At 44.8% G+C, this 18,150-nt stretch overlaps 2 protein-coding genes across 17 annotated transcripts in view; one reads left to right on the top strand and one right to left on the bottom strand.

The window, feature by feature from the left end:
* UBAP2L (ubiquitin associated protein 2 like) overlaps positions 1-651 on the bottom strand; it is a 50,987-nt gene extending 50,336 nt beyond the window's left edge. For 8 of the 13 annotated variants that reach the window (XM_036273672.1, XM_036273664.1, XM_036273667.1 and 5 more), the window contains exon 1: positions 610-651. The gene's annotated coding sequence lies outside the window, so the exon portion shown is untranslated. Of the gene's footprint in view, positions 1-544 lie in introns of all 13 variants that reach the window. The other 5 variants (XM_036273673.1, XM_036273670.1, XM_036273675.1 and 2 more) reach the window with 2 other exon arrangements.
* Positions 652-977: 326 nt separating this feature from the next.
* On the top strand, positions 978-17,986 carry CUNH1orf43 (chromosome unknown C1orf43 homolog). 4 transcript variants are annotated; one of them, XM_036273577.1, is made up of 7 exons: positions 978-1,226; positions 1,605-1,706; positions 12,268-12,385; positions 12,598-12,651; positions 13,272-13,438; positions 13,525-13,583; positions 17,533-17,978. In XM_036273577.1, the coding sequence occupies exons 1-7, from the start codon at positions 1,161-1,163 to the stop codon at positions 17,726-17,728; spliced, it is 762 nt and encodes a 253-aa protein (XP_036129470.1). In that variant the 5' UTR covers positions 978-1,160; the 3' UTR covers positions 17,729-17,978. The 4 variants fall into 4 exon arrangements, with proteins under 4 accessions (XP_036129470.1, XP_036129472.1, XP_036129469.1 ...); XM_036273576.1 differs by having other exon boundaries at positions 1,001-1,226; positions 12,268-12,415; positions 17,533-17,986; XM_036273579.1 differs by lacking the exon at positions 1,605-1,706 and having other exon boundaries at positions 17,533-17,974.
* Positions 17,987-18,150: the final 164 nt, after the last annotated feature.

Genomic DNA, 18,150 nt, shown 5'->3' with positions numbered 1-18,150 from the left:
AATTTAATCCCCCGCACTCCTAACTGAGGACCACATGGGGGAGTTTGGGGCAGCTCCACCCCATCGCCCTCCCTCCCCTCCGCCACCCCCAAACCAGGCCGGATCCGGATCAGAAGAGGCCCACAGAGGGTTGGAAAGGGAGGAGGCCCCCTCGTCCTCTCCACAGGCACCGGCCGGGGTAGAGAAGATCGTACCTGAGGCGGGGCCCAGGCCTCGCTCGCTCGCGCTCTTTCTCGCTCTCCCCCACCTCAGCCTCTAGCCGCATGCCCCCCCTCCGGCTGCCCCAAGCCCCGCCCCGGCCACGCTCCCAAATCGAGGCCCCGGCTCTGGTGAGGCCCACTAGGCCGCGAACCCAACCATAAACAAAACCTGCAGCGGCCGACTTCAGGGGGGGTAGCCAGGGCTCGCACGACTGCGGGGGGTGTACACTGGGGGAACACACGGTGCGGGGGGGCTACCAAGAGAGGGGAACACGGCGGGGGTAGAAGAGAAAGAAGGGAGGGTAAAAGGGGGATCGCGGATTTAAAGGGGCCGCGGACAATACCCGGCCCCGCCGCGCTGCCGCTGCCGCCGCCGCCGCCGCCAACGCCGCTGCGCTCCCAACTTTACCTCAGTCTCCTCCACACTGACACCCCCGGGCCGCGCCGCCCCTGTCACGTGATATAAGGTTCCCTCCTCCCCGCCCCCATCCGTCCTTTTCCCTCTCGCGCTCGCTCTCGCGCCTTCCCCCTCCCACTTGCCTTCCTGCGTCCCCCAGCACGTGACGCGAAAGGGACGCGCACGCAAGCGTGCGCGTGCCGACTCGCCACGAGACACCTCGCCCTCATCTCTTCCACGGCGGCCACGCCCCCCGCCACGTGACGCAGGGGTGGCCTTCGCTTCCTCTTACTGGCGTAGTTCCGCGTCTCGGCATTCGCTGCTCCCGAGTGCCATTGCGTGCCTGAGTCACGTGTTGGGGGAAGCGGGAAGGTGTCGTTCTTCTTTCCCAGCCCCCCCCCCAGTCCGCCATGTTTTCTGTCCGGGTCAGCTTTGGTCTTTTCCCGTAAGGAAATGGCCGGGGGGCTTCAGAGAACCCAGGTGCCGTTGCTTCGGAGGAGCCCGGGCTGACGAGGCAAGGCAGCGGGATAAACCGGAGCACTTCTGCGCGGGGTATAGAGGCCATGGCATCCGGCAGTAACTGGCTGTCGGGGGTGAATGTGGTGCTGGTGATGGCCTACGGAAGCCTGGTGAGGAGATTCCCCGACCCCCTTCCTGCTGTTGTGTGTGACCCAGTAGAGCCCCTCCTAGAGAGCAGTTCCCTGTCCTCATTCTCCACCCACTCACCTGCACTTTTTCTGGGTTTTGATTCCTATCCCAGGAGTACCTGGGAGCGTGTCACCGACTCGTACTGCCCCGCCCCTGGCCGAGAACCCTCCCTCTGAACCATAAGACAGACCCCCGCCTCCGCTCTGCCGGCTTCCTTTCATCCACCCTATCTCTGATGGCCTTGCTGCGCCAAGTTATACCCCCCCCACAAAGTTTCCCTGAGAGTCTGAATCTGGGGATTTGAAATGAAGGCATGCCTTTTATTTTTATTGAAGTTTCTTCTCATATCTTTTGGACAGGTGTTTGTACTGCTATTTATTTTTGTGAAGAGGCAAATCATGCGCTTTGCAATGAAATCCCGAAGGGGACCTCACGTCCCTGTGGGACACAATGCCCCCAAGGTAGGTCCTTACGGTACTAGATAGACCTAGTTTTCCAGATCTGTTAGGGCCCAGAATGAGATTTCCTTTGCCTTTAGACACGACTTTAAGTCCCCCGTTTTCTTGTCCAGTTACCCACGTGCTTATCTTAATAGATTGAGCAATAACGGTCAGCATGAGGCCTGGTTACCTGCTCAGTGCTGTGGCATAATGGTATATAGCTCACCCAGGAACTTCAGTTTTTGTATCTGCGGAATGTGTGTTCTGTTTGTTTTTATTTTGTTTTAGGATGGAATTTAGGTGGTTAAAATTAGTCCCAACTCCGTGAGAACAGTTGGCTCTGCATAACATTAGATTTATAAGGGCTCCATAAATCTAGTTCCAACATTCACATTAGAAATTGCAATCTAAGAAAATGAAGACGTTTACCCGAAAGACATTTTGGAAAGTGAATAACCAAGTGGTCTCTGTCTACATTCTTTTCTCAGGTGATTGTCTTCCTTGGCCTAGTTATTTATCTACTGATGAAATTCAATCTCTATCCCAAACCTCTTTCCTGAGTTCCATACTTGTGTATCCAACTGCCCACCTTACACTTAGATGTCTTATAGACAGGTCACACTTAACATGTCTAATTCAGAAATCTTGATAAACTACCACCATCCCCATCCTGTTGTTTCTGTCTTCCACTTCTGGGTAAAAGGCACCTGTTGCCCTTACCTCCTTTTGTATGGTTCTCCCTTGATTAGTGGAACCCAGCTATAATGGTTGAATTTCCCACTTTTACATCCTGTAACTGTAATCTAGAATGATCTGGTCTTCACTTGACTAGCTCATTTGTTCTTTAGTTCTTAGATTAAATATTATTTCTCCCAAAGAGGAGTGCTTGTTACCTATTTAAAATAGGTCCTTCTCTTTGTTTTTTGTAGTACCCTGATTTTTTTCCTACGTAGGATTTTACCACAAATTTTCTTTTATGTTTAATTTTCTATTTGTTTAATGCCTATCTCTTCCACTAACCTGGATGCTTCGAGAATACGGACACCATACCAGTTTTGTTTACCACTGTAAAGCCAAGGCCTACACATAGTAGGTACTCAACTCGTTTTAAGTGAAAAATAGGTTAATGGGAAAGCTAGAGCTACCACACTACTTTCTCAACTCCTAGACCAATGTTCTTTCATTAACCAGTGCTATTAACCTTCCCCCTCCTTGTTCTTTGCTAATATATTTCATGGAAAACCTCTAGGACAGCGGTTCTCAACCTGTGGGTTGTGACGTCGTTGGGTCGAACGACCCTTTCACAGGGGTTGCCTAAGACCATCGGAAAACACATATTTCTGATGGTCTTAGGAACCCAGACACCGCTCCTCTATCCGTCTGCAAGCGGTCCGTCCACATGCAGATACGCCCACATACAACATGAGGAACTATATTAAAGGGTAGCAGCATTAGGAAGGTTGAGAACCACTGCTCTAGGAAGATGTCTTGGCCTGAAATATCAACAGTGCTCCTTTCACATTCCTTCAGTTCAAATGCCTGTTTTCCTCCATATGAGGGATATGGTGTTGGTTTCTAGTACATCATGAGCCAATCAAAACTTTGATTATCTAGAAGCACCCTGGATTAGAAGAGATCAAGTTAGAGCTTCAGCCCACACACCGAAGAGTCATGGGTTCAATTCCTGGCCATGGGCATGTACCTGGGTAGCAGGTTTAATCCCTGGCCCTGGTTGGGGTTCGTGCAGGAGGCAACCAGTCGATGTCTCTTTCTCTCTCTGTCTTTCTCTCCCCCTCTCCCTCCCTTCCACTCTCTAAAAATCAATGGATGCCTGGCTGGTGTGGCTCAGTGGTTGGGTGTCAACCCATGCATCAAGAGGTCGCCGGTTTGATTCCCGATCAGGTTATGGGCCTGATCCCCAGTGGGGGGCATGCAGGAAGTGGTCAGTTGATGTTCTCTCTCATTGGTGTTTCTGTCTTTCCCTCTCCCTTCCTCTCACTCTAAAAATCAATAAGGAAAAAAAAATTTTTTTTTTAATCAATGGAAAAAATATCCTCAGGTGAGCATTAAAAATAACAAAAATTGGCCCTGGCCGGTTTGGCTCAGCGGTTAGAGTGTCCGCCTGCGGTCCGGAGAGACCCGGGTTCAGTTCCCGCTAAGGGCACATACCTCGGTTGCAGTTTGTCCCCGGCCCTGGTTGGTAGTGCGGGTGGCAGCCACTCGATGTGTCCCTTTCGCATCGATGTTTCCCTCTCTCTCTCTCTTCCTCTCTCTCCCTCCCACTCTGTCTGTACAAAAAGTGGAAAAATGTCCTCGGGTGAGGATAAAAAAAATAAAAATAAAAATAATAACAAAAATTGGTTAATCAGCCCTGGCCGGTTTGGCTCAGCGGTTGGAGCGTCGGCCTGCGGTCTAGAGAGACCCGGGTTCAGTTCCCGCTAGGGGCGCGTGCCTCGGTTGCAGTTTGTCCCCGGCCCTGGTTGGTCGTGCGGGTGGCAGCCACTCGATGTGTCCCTTTCGCGTCGATGTTTCTCTCTCTCCCTTTCTCTTCCTCTCTCTCCCTCCCAGTCTATCTGTACAAAGGATGGAAAAGTGTCCTCGGGTGAGGATTTAAAAAAAAAAAAAAAAAAAAATTGGTTAATCAAAATGTCTACTTGAGAATGGCTATGTAATTACATATTTGTATTCTAGAATACTGTAAAAAATGAAAGTAAACTGAAGGTAAATATATGAACACAAATGAATCTACGAAGTATATGTAACTGTAAGTCACAAACAGAAATGAATCTTGAAAATATCCTGATTGAAAAAAAGCCATTCACAAAAGAATATGTACCATATGATTCCATTCCATTTATATAAAATTCTAAAACAGGCAAAGCTATATTGATAGAAAGCATATCAATGTCGGGCAGGGGAGGTTGTCTGCAGATGAGTATGAAGAACATTTTGGGGTGATGAAAATGTTCTGAGTTTTTTTTTAATCCTCATCTAAGGATATATTTTTTTTCATTGAGTCTAAATAGGAAGTTAGATGGAGAGAAACATCTATGTGAGAGAAAAATCGATTGGTTGCCTCCAATACACGCCCCAACCGGGGATTTAACTCACAACCTGGGTATTTGTCCTGACCCGGAATCTAACCCACAACCCTTCTGTGTACCAACTGAACCACACCACACCAGGCAGGGTATGTTTTGTATCTTGATTAGAATGGTAGTTGGGTATATTCATTTGTCAGATCTCATCAATCTACACACTGAACATGGTTGCATTTTACTGCACAAAAAGCACTCTCAATACAGGCTATTTAAAATGTTTAAAGAGCCCTGGCCGGTTTGGTTCAGCCGTTAGAACGTCGGCCTGCGGTCCTGAGAGACCCGGGTTCGGTTCCCGCTAGGGGCGCGTACCTCGGTTGCAGTTTATCCCCGGCCCTGGTCGGTTGTGCGGGTGGCAGCTGCTCGATGCGTTCCTTTTGCGTCAATGTTTCTCTCTCTCTCTCTGTTCCTCTCTCTCCCTCCCACTCTACCTGAACAAAAAATGGAAAAATGTCCTCGGGTGAGGATTAAAAAAAAAAAAAAACAATTAAAATGTTTAAAGATAGTTTGCAAAGGAATTCAAAAAGTGTTTTTCCATTTGTATAATGTTCAAAACCAGGCACAGCTAAACATCTTGCTTAGGGTGACATGATAAAACTGAAGAAAATTAAGACTGGACAAATTAAGATTGGGAGGTTTGTATTCAGTCAGGGAAGGGCACACAAGGCTTCAAAGTTATTGGTAATGTTCTAGTTCATAAACTAGCTGGTGGATGCAGGTGTTCAATTAATGATTTTACAGCTCAGGGCACTGTGGCTCAATTGATTAGATCATTGTCCTGTGTACCAAAGGGTTGCCAGTTCAATTCATAGCCACACCACATACCCAGGTTGCAGGTTCGATTCCCGGTCAGAGTACATATGGAAGGCAGCCGATCAATATTCTTCATTTTCTGTCTCTCCCTTTACCTTCCTCTCTCTCTGTAGAATCAATGAAAAACATATCCTCAGGTGAGGATTAAAAAAGAAAGTAATGCCCAGCTGGTGTGGCCAGTAGTTGAGCTTTGACCCATGCACCAAGAGGTCATCGGTTTGATTCCTGGTCAGGGCACATGCCCAGGTTGTGGGCCTGATCCCCAGTGGGGGCATGCAGGAGGTAGCCAGTTAATGTTTCTTTCTCTCCTTCTCCCTTCCTCTCTCAAAATCCATAAAGAAAAAAAAATTTGCCTTGGCCGATTTGGTTCAGCTGTTGGAGCGTCAGCCTGCGGAACAGAAAGTCCCGCGTTTGGTTCCCCCTAAGGGCACGTATCTTGGTTGCAGTTTGTCCTTGGCCCCAGTTGGGGTTGTGTGGGTGGTGACCGCTGGATGTGTTTCTCTCACATGGATGTTTCTCTCGCTTCCTCCCTCTCTCCCTTATGCTCTATCTGAAGATAAATGCAAAGGTGTCCTCGGGTGAGGATAAAAAAGAAAGAAAAAAGAAAAAACTTTTTTAAAGAAAATAGTTAAAATGTACATATATGGCCCTGGCTAGTTTGGCTCAGTGGTTAGAGCGTTGGCCTGCAGTCTGGAGAGACCCAGGTTCAGTTCCCACTAAGAGCACGTACCTCGGTTGTAGTTTATCCCCGGCCCTGGTTGGGTCGTGTTGGTTGGCAACCACTCGATGTGTCCCTTTCATATTGATGTTTCTCTCTCTCTCCCTCCCACTCTATCTGAACAAAATATCGAAAAAATGTCCTCGGGTGAGGATAAAAAAAAAAAGTACATAGCCCTGGCCAGTTTGGCTCAGCGGTTAGAGCGTCGGCCTGCGGTCCGGAGAGACCCGGATTCGGTTCCTGCTAAGGGCACGTACCTCGGTTGCAGTTTGTCCCCGGCCCTGGTTGGTCGTGCGGGTGGCAGCCACTCGATGTGTCCCTTTCACGTCAATGTTTCTCTCTCTCTCTCTCTCCCTCCCACTCTATCTATACAAAAAAAAAATTTGGAAAAATGTCCTCGGGTGAGGATAAAAAAAAAAGTACATATATGTAGTCTGTATGATATATTTCACAATGGAAATTTATAAAAAGTTACAAGGAAAAAACTTGCTGGGCCTCTGGCAACCCTCTTAAGAGAGATGAATATGAAACTTAACTTGTTGCTTCTGGATAAGTGAGGAGTGACACTTTTAGTACCTTTTTAAATGTTATGCTATATATATGAATTACCTAATTAAAAAATTAAGTATGCTCTAGAATAAGTCCTCTAGAAGTCCTGTGGTCCACCAGGTAGGATAGTCCTCAAATTATAAGCCATATAAGGCCTCCTTATAGATTTTTAGAATAGATTATGACTTCTAGTTGCTGCCAATTTTTTTTTTTTGAGAGAGAGAGAAAGAGGAAAAGAGAGAGAGGAAATCATCGATTTGTTGTTCCACTTATTCATGCATTCATGATATACCCTGACCAGGGATCAAACCCACAATCTTGGTGTATCAGGAAGACACTCCAACCAACATGAACTACAGTCGTCCCTCGTCGCTTTGTGCTTCTACTTGCATGGCTTCACTCTGTTGCAGTTTTTTCAAATATATTCATTAAAAAGTTGATCAAGACAGTGAAAATGATACAGCGTGCGATCAGTTGTCTGAGTCTATTATACACCACTGTATTACAATTAAAATTACATATGGACTGTAGGCCTATGTATTCAAGCACCCCTGCAAATCCTTCAGTGCTAGGTGCAACCACTCGACCATTCCTTGTGTGTGGGCAATAACTTTTTTCCAAAAAATCGGGTGTGGTGAAACCAAGCCAATCAGTGTGCTGTTCACTGATTGGCTATTCTATCCTCTTCTATTCTGGCCACTGATCGGCTCAGCCTCCTGCAAGTTCGTTTCTCTCAAATGTGCTTCTACATCGCTACGCATTGGAAGCATCTTTGCTCTTTTAAGTGTCTGTGGTTTTTGAGAACTTTTATCTAAGCACCACAATAGCTCCTAAATGGCTGCTTATTCTAAGCCTTCTGACAATGAAACTAAGTACTGGAGGAAGATGCTTACCATCCAGGAGAAGAAACTCTTGGATATGATCCAAGATGGCAAGAAAATCAAGGAGGTTACCCGCCATTACAACTTGAATGAGTCTACCATTCACTCCATCTGTAAAGATGAAAAGAACATCCGTGCAACGGCTACTGTCTCAACAAGGAAGCAAAGTACATTGTGACAAGTTGTAATAAGTTCATAGTGAAAACAGTCTTTCCTAGCCATTTGGATCAGTGACAGCCACAAGAAAAACATTCTGCTGGATTCGCTGGTCATCAAGGAGAAGGGAGGCAGCTCTGTCAGCGCTTTACGGCGGAGAAACCTCAACCAGGACCCTCTTCTGCAACATTCATGGATTTCATGGCGAGCAAGGGTTGATTAGAGAAGTTCCAGAAGAGGTATCATTTGAAGAGTGGAGTTCTCCATGGAGAAGCTGCCTCTGCTGACCAGCCTGCAGCAAAGAATGTGAACAATACATTCTAGAAGATTCTTGAGGAGGGTGAGTATCATCCAGAACAGGTGTTCAATATGGACGAAACAGGACTATTCTGGGAAAGAATGCCTTCCCGGACATTCATTTTCAAGGATGAGGCCAAGGTCCGTGTGAGTGAGGAGGAGGAAGAGCAGCCAGAGGTTCCTGGGGATCAGGAGGAGGAAGTTGGCCTTACACTTGAGCGTCTCTCGCAAGTCGTGACAACTATTAAGGTAGTTACAGGACATGATTGACAAATGGGACCCACAAATGATGCATGCATTGTGGTTCCGGAATGCACTTGATGGAGCGAGCAAGAGAACCCTATTAAAGCCTCCTCATGCATATGAAAAGACAGCACCAGCAACTGCCTATCATGACGTTCTTCAGCTGCGCACCCAGACACCCACTGCCTACTCCTAGTACTCCTTCAGTGGAAGAAGATGACGACGCACCTGCTGAAGATAATGCACCACCTGAAGACTCCTACTGTGTCATGCCTTCAAAGGAGCAATAACCTTGCTCTTCTTTGCTGTGCAGTATATCTTTTCATCTTCATTGCTTCATCATCAGACAAGTTGCACTATTTTCATAGGTTAGTTGTGTGTAAGAACTGTGTGTTTGTGTAATTAAATGTACAATAATGTAATTTGTAACATCTAATGTCTTATTTTCTCTAATATATTGGGTAATACGGATGTAATGGTGACTAAAGGGTGTTATTTCATGTCTAGAGGGCTATAATAATGTTAAAAAACGTATTTAGAATGTCGTAAACAGGTTTTCTATGCTCTGTGAAAATATTCAATTTATAAATAAAGAATCCTACTTCGCAGAAATTTATATATTGCGGTAGAGTCTGGAACTGATTAACCACGATAAACGAGGGCCGACTGTACCTGGCTGGGGCCAGGAAGTTCTTTAGAACACCTAACCAAGGGTCCTCTAAATCCAACTGAAAGTCAAATAATGTTGATGCTGTAGAGCTCAAAGGAATTCCAGCAGGTTAAAAGATCTACTTTAGAGACATGTTTTGGAGAGGTTCTTGGACAACCTAATCCCATTCTTAAATCGTTTTTTTCTCAGCAAAATAATTTTATTTCCTAATACATGGTAAACAATATATTTAAGATTTTGCATATTTATTCACAAATGACTTCAAATTTAAAAAAAAAAAAAAGTTTTTTTCTTTATTGATTTTAAAGAGAGAGATAGAAACATCGATGAGAGCGAACATCAATTGGCCACCTCCTTCATGCCCCGCACTGGGGATTTGGCCCACAACCTGGGCATGTGCCCTGACCAGGAATCGAACTGGTGACATCTTGGTGCATGGGTCAAGGCTCAACCACTGAGCCACACCGGCAGAGCTGACTTCCAAATTTTAATAACTGTTTTTGATGTTTAAGCATGTACTAAAAGTTACCTTAGCTGAGTTATGAAAAATGCTTCTATGGATAACACATTAAATATTTTAGATTGGTCATAGCAGAATTTGCTTTGTTAGTTAGATTAATTCTATAAATTTAAAGCTTTGAAAAGCCCTTACTGTTGATCTGGCTGGGTAGCTCAGTTGGTTGAACCATTATCATGATACGCCAAGGTTGCAGTTTCAATCCCTGTTCAGGGAACGTATCAGAGTCAACCAATGAATGCATGAATAAGTGGAGCAACAAATCAATGTTTCTCCTTTCTTTTCCTCTAAAATCAATAATTTTCTTTTTTTTTTAAAGAGAAGCCACTGCCTTTGCATTTGATACTTCTAGATGAATAAGATGCAGCAATATCAGCTTGCGTTCCAGAGAAATTTTCTTGTCTGGGAAACTCTTTACATAGCCATCGATTCTAATGACAGCTTTGTAGGATAGAATAATCTTGGTTGTAGGTTCTTGCTTTTCATTACTCTGAATATTTCTTGCCACTCCCTTCTGGCCTGCAAAGTTTCTTTTGAGAAATCAGCTGAAAGTCCTGTGGGAACTCCCTTGTAGGTAACTAACTGTTTTTCTCTTGCTGCTTGTAAGATTCTCTCTTAGTCTTGAAATTTTTGCATTTTGATGATGATGTGTCTTGGTGTGGGCCTCTTGGGGTTCATCTTATTTGGGACTCTCTGTGCTTCCTGGATGTGTATGTCTGTTTCCTTCACTAAGTTAGGAAAGTTTTCTGCCATTATTGTTTCAAATAGGTTTTCGATTTCTTGTTCTCTCTCTTCTCCTTCTGGCACCTCCAAGATGCAAATGTTGGCACGCCTGAAGTTGTCCCAGAGGCTCCTTACATTATACTCATTTTTTTGTATTCTTTTTTCTTTTTGCTGTTCTGATTGGGTGTTTTTTGCTTCCTTATATTCCAAATCGATTGTTTGATTCTTGGCTTTACCTACTCTACTATTGAGTCTGTGTAAATTATTCTTTACTTTAGTTAGTGTCTCCTTCATTTCTGACTGTGCATCCTTCATTTCTGACTGGTCCTTTTTTATGCTCTTGAGGCCCTCCCTAAGTTCACTGAGGTTCTCACTAAGTTCATTGAGCATCCTTATAAGCAGTATTTTGAACTCAGCATCTGTTAGTTTGCTTATCTCCATTTTGTTTAGTTCTTTTCCTGGGGTTTTGTTCTGTTCTTTCATTTGGGACCTGTTTCTTTGTCTCCTCATTTTGGCCGCCTCCCTGTGTTTGTTTCTATGTATTGCTTAACAAGAGGTATGGGGCTAGCTGAGATCAGATGCTGCTTGTTTGAAAGAATTTAGGAAAACCTGAAGCAGGATCTAAGACAGGCCAATCCTATGGTTAAGCAACTGGCAACAGCTTGGGTGGGCCTGAAAGTTGGGTGGGGTAGGGCCTCAGGGAATCACCAGGGCAGGGCAACCAGTGTGAGCCAGGTTGCTGAAGTCCTAGATATGGTGGCTGTCTGCCATCCCAGGGAAGGGCTCACCAAAGACACAAAGGCCTCTGACAGCATGTTTATCCTGAAGAAAGCCCCCTCTCCAGCCATTGCTCCAATGCTAAACAGCTCAGTTCTTCCCTGTATGTCTCTGGCACCCCTCAAGCTGCCTCCCCTTCAAGCTTAGAGGAAGTGAGTTTGATAAGTCCATGCACAGGCCCTTTAAGAGGAGCTGCCTGGGGCTCCAGCCGCCTCAGCCTCCCTCTGCCTCAGTTCCTGCTGGTTTTACGGCCAGAAGTTATGGGGACTTCTCTTTCTGGCATTGGAACCCTGAGCAGGGTGCCTAGTGTGGGACGGGGACCTCTCAGTCCTCAGGGAGGACCTTCCCAGCCAAGGTATCCTCCTGATTTTTATCCACCACACAGGGGTGTAGGACCAGCCCATTGCGCCTCTGCCTCTCCTACCAGTCTCAATGTGGCTGCTGCTTTAATTCTGTAGTTGTCGGACTTCCATTCAGCTTGATTTCAGGCGGTTTCGAATGATGGTCTGTACTTTAGTTGTAACTTTGATGTGGTTGTGGGTGGACGTGATACCACGTTTACCTATGCCGCTATCTTAACCGGAAGCCGATATGTTATTTTTAGAGAGAAAGGAATAGGGAGAGAGAGAGAAACATCAATGTGAAATAGCTATCAGTTGCCTCCCATATATGCCCTAACTGGAATATAACCCTTGACCTTTCAATGTATGGAACAATGCTCCAAACAACTAAGGCACAATGGCCAGGGCAAGGAGAAACCATTCTTAATTTTTTTTTTTAAATACGTTTTCATTGTTTTTTTTTAAAGGGAGAGAGAAAAACATCAAAGTGAGAGAGAAACATTGATCAGCTCCTTCCTGCATGCCCCCTACTGGGGATCAAGCCCGCAACCTGGGCATGTACCCTGACCAGGAATTGAACCAGGACCTCTCAGTCCATGGGATGATGCTCAGTCCACTGAGCCACACTGGCTGGGCCCATTCTTAAATTCTTAAGTATTGTTTTGCCATTTTGTTAGCCAAATGAACATTTTCTCAGCTTCTTTTGTCTTAGTTGCTCGTGTGCTCTGCTCCATTTCCAGATTGATGGAAAGCAGAGTACAGTGTTAGTGATTGTGTATTCTTTTCTCTTTGTGAACAGGACTTAAAAGAGGAGATTGATATTCGACTATCCAGGGTTCAGGATATCAAGTATGAGCCTCAGCTCCTTGGAGATGATGATGCAAGACTGCTACAGCTGGACACCCAAGGAAATCAGAGTGTGTGGCATGCTCTTGGAGAATACTTCAGTGAGGAGTCCCACAAGTTCAGAATTTCTTTGTTCTCAGAATTGTAACATGGCTGCTGTCAAAAACAGCAGCTCTGGTCCTCTGTTACTGGATATATGACATGTGGGAGGCAGTTTATTAGCTGGTTGGAATTTAGAGACCTTTTTGAGGGTTATGTCTGAGACCACTGTCTTTCTCAACAGATTGCTACAACTATTTATACAGGATGAAAGCTCTGGATGCCATCCGTGCCTCTGGTAAGAGATACGTGAAGGGCCATTCAGGATTGTGAAAGTTCATTTAGGGAAGAAAGGGAAGAACCTACTTTATGTAAAAATTTGTCCTTTCTGCACTATCCCTGGCTAGTAGAAATTTCCTAAAGTTTTGAGAGTACTGGGTGACTCTTTTGCATAAGAAAATGATGTAGACAAATTATTTCTCCTCCAAAGAGTCTAGATTTGTTTTGTTCTTTAGACCTTTAGTTTCATGAACTAGATGATGGTAATTTGCTTGTTTTCCGCAAAAGACAAGTCACGTATGCTTTTTTGCTAAGCCCGGATAGATAGTCTTGAATTTTTCATTTTCTGTAACCATTGTCATATACTCAGTCTCTACCAAAACATAGTTTATATCTTAAAGCCAGAGTGGGCTATAGGAGGGTAAATAGGACGATGACACTATTGTGTATCATTGGTATAACTTACAGTTGTGTTGCCACCACCAAATGACAACACAGACACAGCTCTATTCCTCTGGTCTTCTTAATTCTTTAGAATTTCCCTCCAACTCATTCATTGGATCTATTTCTAAGTTTAGGAAATTAACTAGAAAGTAACTGATGAGAGAAGGGGTATCATTGTGTTATTTATCTCCTTAGAGATTCCATTTCATGCTGAAGGCCGGCATCCCCATTCCTTAATGGGCAAGAATTTTCGCTCCTACCTGCTAGATCTTCGAAACACTAGTACTCCTTTCAAGGGTGTGCGCAAGGCCCTCATTGATACCCTGTTGGATGGCTATGAGACAGCCCGCTATGGGACAGGGGTAAGCAAGGTGGCCATGATTTTTTTTCAGGGGACTAAAGGGATCCCAAACTGAGAGATTCTCACTCTTCCTTCCTTTCTCATCAGGTCTTTGGCCAGAGAGAATACCTGCGCTATCAGGAGGCCCTGAGTGAGCTGGCCACAGTGTAAGTTAAAGGGACTGGTTAGAGAATATAGTAGAGCTCGACTGTTCCTCCAAGTGAGATGGCCTTCATAAAGCAATATGAACAAAATTCATGTTAACATGAGAGTTGTCAGTTCTAGAGTATTAGAACTGCCTCTCACTCACATTGGAAAGCAGATGCTCTGCTTTTGTACACCTCATTTTTTTGGGTTCAGCGCAGTAAAATGTCAGAATTGGTGCAAAAAGGAATAGAGTTTTTAGCACACAGAGATTTCTTCTCTTCCAGGGTCCCAGTGTCCTTCAGTGTCTTGTTCTGATAAAAAGAATTAAATGCCACCCATTTTTATTATCACTTTAAGCATTAGTAATGAAACAAAGGATATCACTATAGTCAGCCAATGAGTATTTGTATTAAAGGAGAGGAATCATGACTTGGAATGTTTTAAATATGTACTAACATAGCTTCATCATGTTGTTTATGCAAATGTTAAAATAAAAGTAAAGAAGGTAAGCCAATCTAGAATAAAAAGTTGAGCCCAGCCCAGCTGGTGTGGTTCAGTGGTTGAATGTCAACCCATGCACCAAGAGGTCGCAGGTTCAATTTCCCGTCAGGGCACATGCCCAGGTTGTGAGCCTGATCCCCAGAGGGAGCATGCAGGAGGCAGCCAATCGATGTTCTCTGTCATCGATGTCTCTCATCTCTCTCCCTCTCCCTTTCTCTCTAAAACCAATAAAAGAAATTTTAAAAGTTAAGCCCGGCCAGTGTGGTTCAATGGATTGAGTATCATCCTGTGGACTGAGAGGTCCCAGTTCAATTTCTGGTCAAGGCACATGCCCGGGTTTTGGGCTCGATCCCCCAGTAGAGTCATGCAGGAGGCAGCCAATTGATGTTTCTATCTCTCCCTATCTCTCTATAAAAATAATCAATTTAAAAAAAAAAGTTGTCCTGGCCGATTTGGCTCAGCGGTTAGAGCGTCAGTCCGTGGTCCAGAGAGACCTGGGTTCAGTTCCTGCTGGGGGCATGTACCTCGATTGCAGTTTGTCCCCGGCCCTGACTTGGTCGTGCGGGTGGCAACCACTCGATGTGTCCCTTTCACGTTGATGTTTCTCTCTTTCTCTCTCCCTCCCACTCTATCTGAACAAAAAATGGAGGAATGTCCTCAGGTGAGGATAAAAAAAAGTTAACAGCCATGAACAGAAAAAATACATGTTTTCTTCTGTGTTGAATATGGATCTTTCTGAAACGATAAGGGACATGGTCTGTCCTGTCTTTTCTCTATCCCTAAAAATAAACTACCTTGTTCCTAGTAAAAACTACTTACAATGGTAATGAAAATGAACATATGGAAAAGGACATTGGTCTAGAAGTCAGGCAGAAGGCCTGTTCAAAATTGTTTTTTGAAAAATAAATATTATATGGTTTCATTTATTTGAGATGCCTAGAGTAGTCAAATTCATAGAGCTAGAAAGTAGAGTAGTGGTTGCCAGGGCCTGGAGGGAAGGGGGAATAGGGAGTTCATAGGTAGAGGGTTTGTTTTGCAAGATGAAAATAATTCTGAAGATTGGTTGCACAACAGTGTAATGTACTTAACACTACTAACCTGGAAACATTTAAAAATGGTTAAGATGGGTATTGGCTGGTGTTGCTCAGTTGGTTGGAATAGTGACCCATGCACCAGAAGGTCTTGGAGAGGCAACCAATTAATTTTTCTCTCTCATATTGATGTTTCTCTCTCTCTTTCTCCCTCCCTACTTTTCTAAAAAAATCAATAAAGTTTTTTTTAAATAGTTAAGGTGATAAATTTTATGTTTATTTGACTACAATTTTTTAATTTTTTTTTTGTTTGTTTGTTTGTTTTATCCTCACCCGAGGATATTTTTCCATTTTTTTGTACAGATAGAATGGGAGGGAGAGAGAGGAAGAGAGAGAGAGTGAGAAACATCGATGTGAAGGGACACATCGAGTGGCTGCCACCCGCACGACCAACCAGGGCCGGGGACAAACTGCAACGAAGTACGTGCCCTTAGCGGGAACCGAACCCGGGTCTCTTGGGACCGCAGGCCGACGCTCTAACCGCTGAGCCAAACTGGCCAGGGCCAATTTTTTTATTTTTTAATCCTTACCCAAGAACATTTTTTCCATTTATCTTAAGATAGAGTGGGAGGGAGAGAGAGAAATATCAACACGAGAGAGCTGCGCCCCCCACATGACCCCAACCAGGGCCAGGGATGAACTGCAACCAAGGTATGTGCCCTTGACTGGAATCAAATCTGTGACCCATTGGTCCGCAGGCCAACGCTCTAACTACTGAGGCAAACAGGCCAGGCTACTACAATTAAAAAGAAATTTTTTGTCTCTTTGGCCCTGGCTGGTGTAGGTCATGATTAGAGCATCAGCCCCCACACTGAAGGGTCTCAGGTGTAATTCCTGGTCAAGGACACATATCTGGGATGCAGGTTCAGTCCCTGGCCCTAGTTGGGGCATGTGGAAGAGGCAACCAATTGATGTGTCTCTCTCCTGTCAGTGATTCTCTCTCCCTTTCTCTCTTGCACTCCCCTGTCCCCCACTTTCTCTAAAAACAAAACAAAACAGTGGAACCTGGCTGGTGTGTCTCAGTAGTTGAGCCGTCAACCCATGCACGAAGAGGTTGCTGGTTCGATTCCTGATCAGGGCACATGCCCCGGTGGTGGGCCCAATCCTCGGTGGGGGGCATGCAGGAGGCAACCAGTCGATGTTCTCTCTTGTTGGTGTTTCTTTCTCTCTCTCTCTCTTCCTCTTATCTCTAAAGTCAATGAAGAAAAAAAATGTTTTTTTATTTTTTAAATCAATGGAAAAAGTATCTTTAGTGAGGATTTTAAAATCAAATGTAGCCTTGGCCAGTTTGGCTCAGTGGTTAGAGCGTTGGCCCACAGACCAGAGAGTCCTGGGTTCAGTTCCACTAAGGGCACGTTCCTTGGTTGCATTTGTCCCCGGTCCTGGTCAGGGTCGTGTGGGAGGCAACCAGTCGTGTGTATGTGTGTGTGTCTCTCTCTCTTTCTCTTTCTCTTTCTCTCTCTCTCTCTCTCCATCCCTCTCTCCCTCCCTCATCCTTCCATTCTATCTGAAGATAATTGGAAAAATATCCTCAGGTAAGGGTTATTTTTTTTTAAAAATTTTTTAGACTCTCATTTCTAGTTTCTGGAAAGGTTCAGTGTATATAGTAAAAATAGTATAGGCTCTGAAATCTGACAAACTTAGGTTTGAATCCCAGCTCTCTGTCACTTACTAGCTTTGTGACCTCAAGCAAGTTACTTAATGGACCTTCAGTTTCCTAACCTGCAAAACAGGATGATACCACCACATAGAGATATTGGGATGTTGGTAAAGCACCAAGTTTAATGTCCTAACATGTGATAAGTATTCAATAGTTACTTACATTCTTATTACTCGATGTTCTGTTTTCAAGGGACTCTCTCTGGACTGGGAGTATATTTTTAATTTTTTTTCTTTATTGATTTTAGAGAGATGAAGGGAGAGGGAGAGAGATAGAAACATCGATGAGAAAGAACATAGATTGGCTACCTCCTGCATGCCCCCACCTGGAGATTTGGCCCACAACATGGGCTTGTGCCCTGACCAGAAATTGAACCAGCGACCTCTTGGTGCATGGGTTGAGGCTCAACCACTGAGCCACACCAGCCAGGTGCAGACTGAGAGTATATTGGTGACATACACACAGTGGGTGACTCAGCAGAATTAAAAGTTTTCTTTAAGCATAGTGAGATGAAAAGGTTGGGCCAGAAGCATGGACTCAGTGGGAAAATTGGTTTCTCTGCTATTTCTAAGCTACCAGGTAGGATTTTAGTAACTAGTTATAAGAGAGGGCAGAGATTATTTGTGCTATAGCTGCATTTATGGGATGGATAAGCCTTGACTTGTATTCTTCCATTAGTCCTCATTCTGTCCATGACCTGCCCTCTTTATTCTTCAGGGTCAAAGCACGAAGTGGGAGCTCCCAGCGACAACATCAGTCAGCAGCCAAAGACCTAACCCAGTCTCCTGAAGTTTCCCCAACAACCATCCAGGTGACATACCTCCCCTCCAGTCAGAAGAGTAAACGTGCCAAGCACTTCCTTGAATTGAAGAGCTTTAAGGACAACTATAACACACTAGAGAGTACTCTGTGATGGTGCTGAAGGACTTGCTGTTGATGGAACCAGAGAGACTGCATGTGCTTGCCAGGTGCCCCTCAGGTCATCTGAATCAGCAGGCCCAGACTGGATCAGCCGAAGCTCCTGGTCATGTCCAGAGCTCTTAGAGCTCATGCCCAGAGAATCATTCTCCAAACCTTTCTTATGGCCAGTTTCAAAACATCAGTTAAGACTTTATTTTCCTTTGGTAGCACTGTTGTTGTTGTTTTTTTGGAGTTGAATTCTGATGTTTTTCTTAATGTTTCTGTCAAAGCTTCCTTTTAAAATCCTCACTTGGGCCCTGGCTGGTTTGGCTCAGCAGTTAGAGCGTCAGCCTGCAGACCAAGGAGTCCCGGGTTTGATTCCGGCCAAGGCATGTACCTACATTGAGGTTTGTCCCCTGCCCCGGTTGGGGTTGT

The sequence above is a fragment of the Molossus molossus genome, unplaced genomic scaffold, assembly GCF_014108415.1.
Source record: "Molossus molossus isolate mMolMol1 unplaced genomic scaffold, mMolMol1.p scaffold_m16_p_20, whole genome shotgun sequence".
Lineage (NCBI taxonomy): Eukaryota > Metazoa > Chordata > Mammalia > Chiroptera > Molossidae > Molossus > Molossus molossus.
Note: the sequence above shows the minus strand (reverse complement) of the source record. Positions and strands in the feature narration are given on the sequence as shown.

Excerpts from the sequence above, each read along its gene's own strand:
- CUNH1orf43 (XM_036273576.1), top strand. The coding sequence starts at position 1,161 with ATGGCATCCGGCAGTAACTGGCTGTCGGGGGTGAATGTGGTGCTGGTG. Across the intron at positions 1,227-1,604 it reads TGATGGCCTACGGAAGCCTG|GTGTTTGTACTGCTATTTAT; the intron begins GTGAGGAGATTC and ends TCTTTTGGACAG. Across the intron at positions 12,416-12,597 it reads TGCTCTTGGAGAATACTTCA|ATTGCTACAACTATTTATAC; the intron begins GTGAGGAGTCCC and ends CTTTCTCAACAG.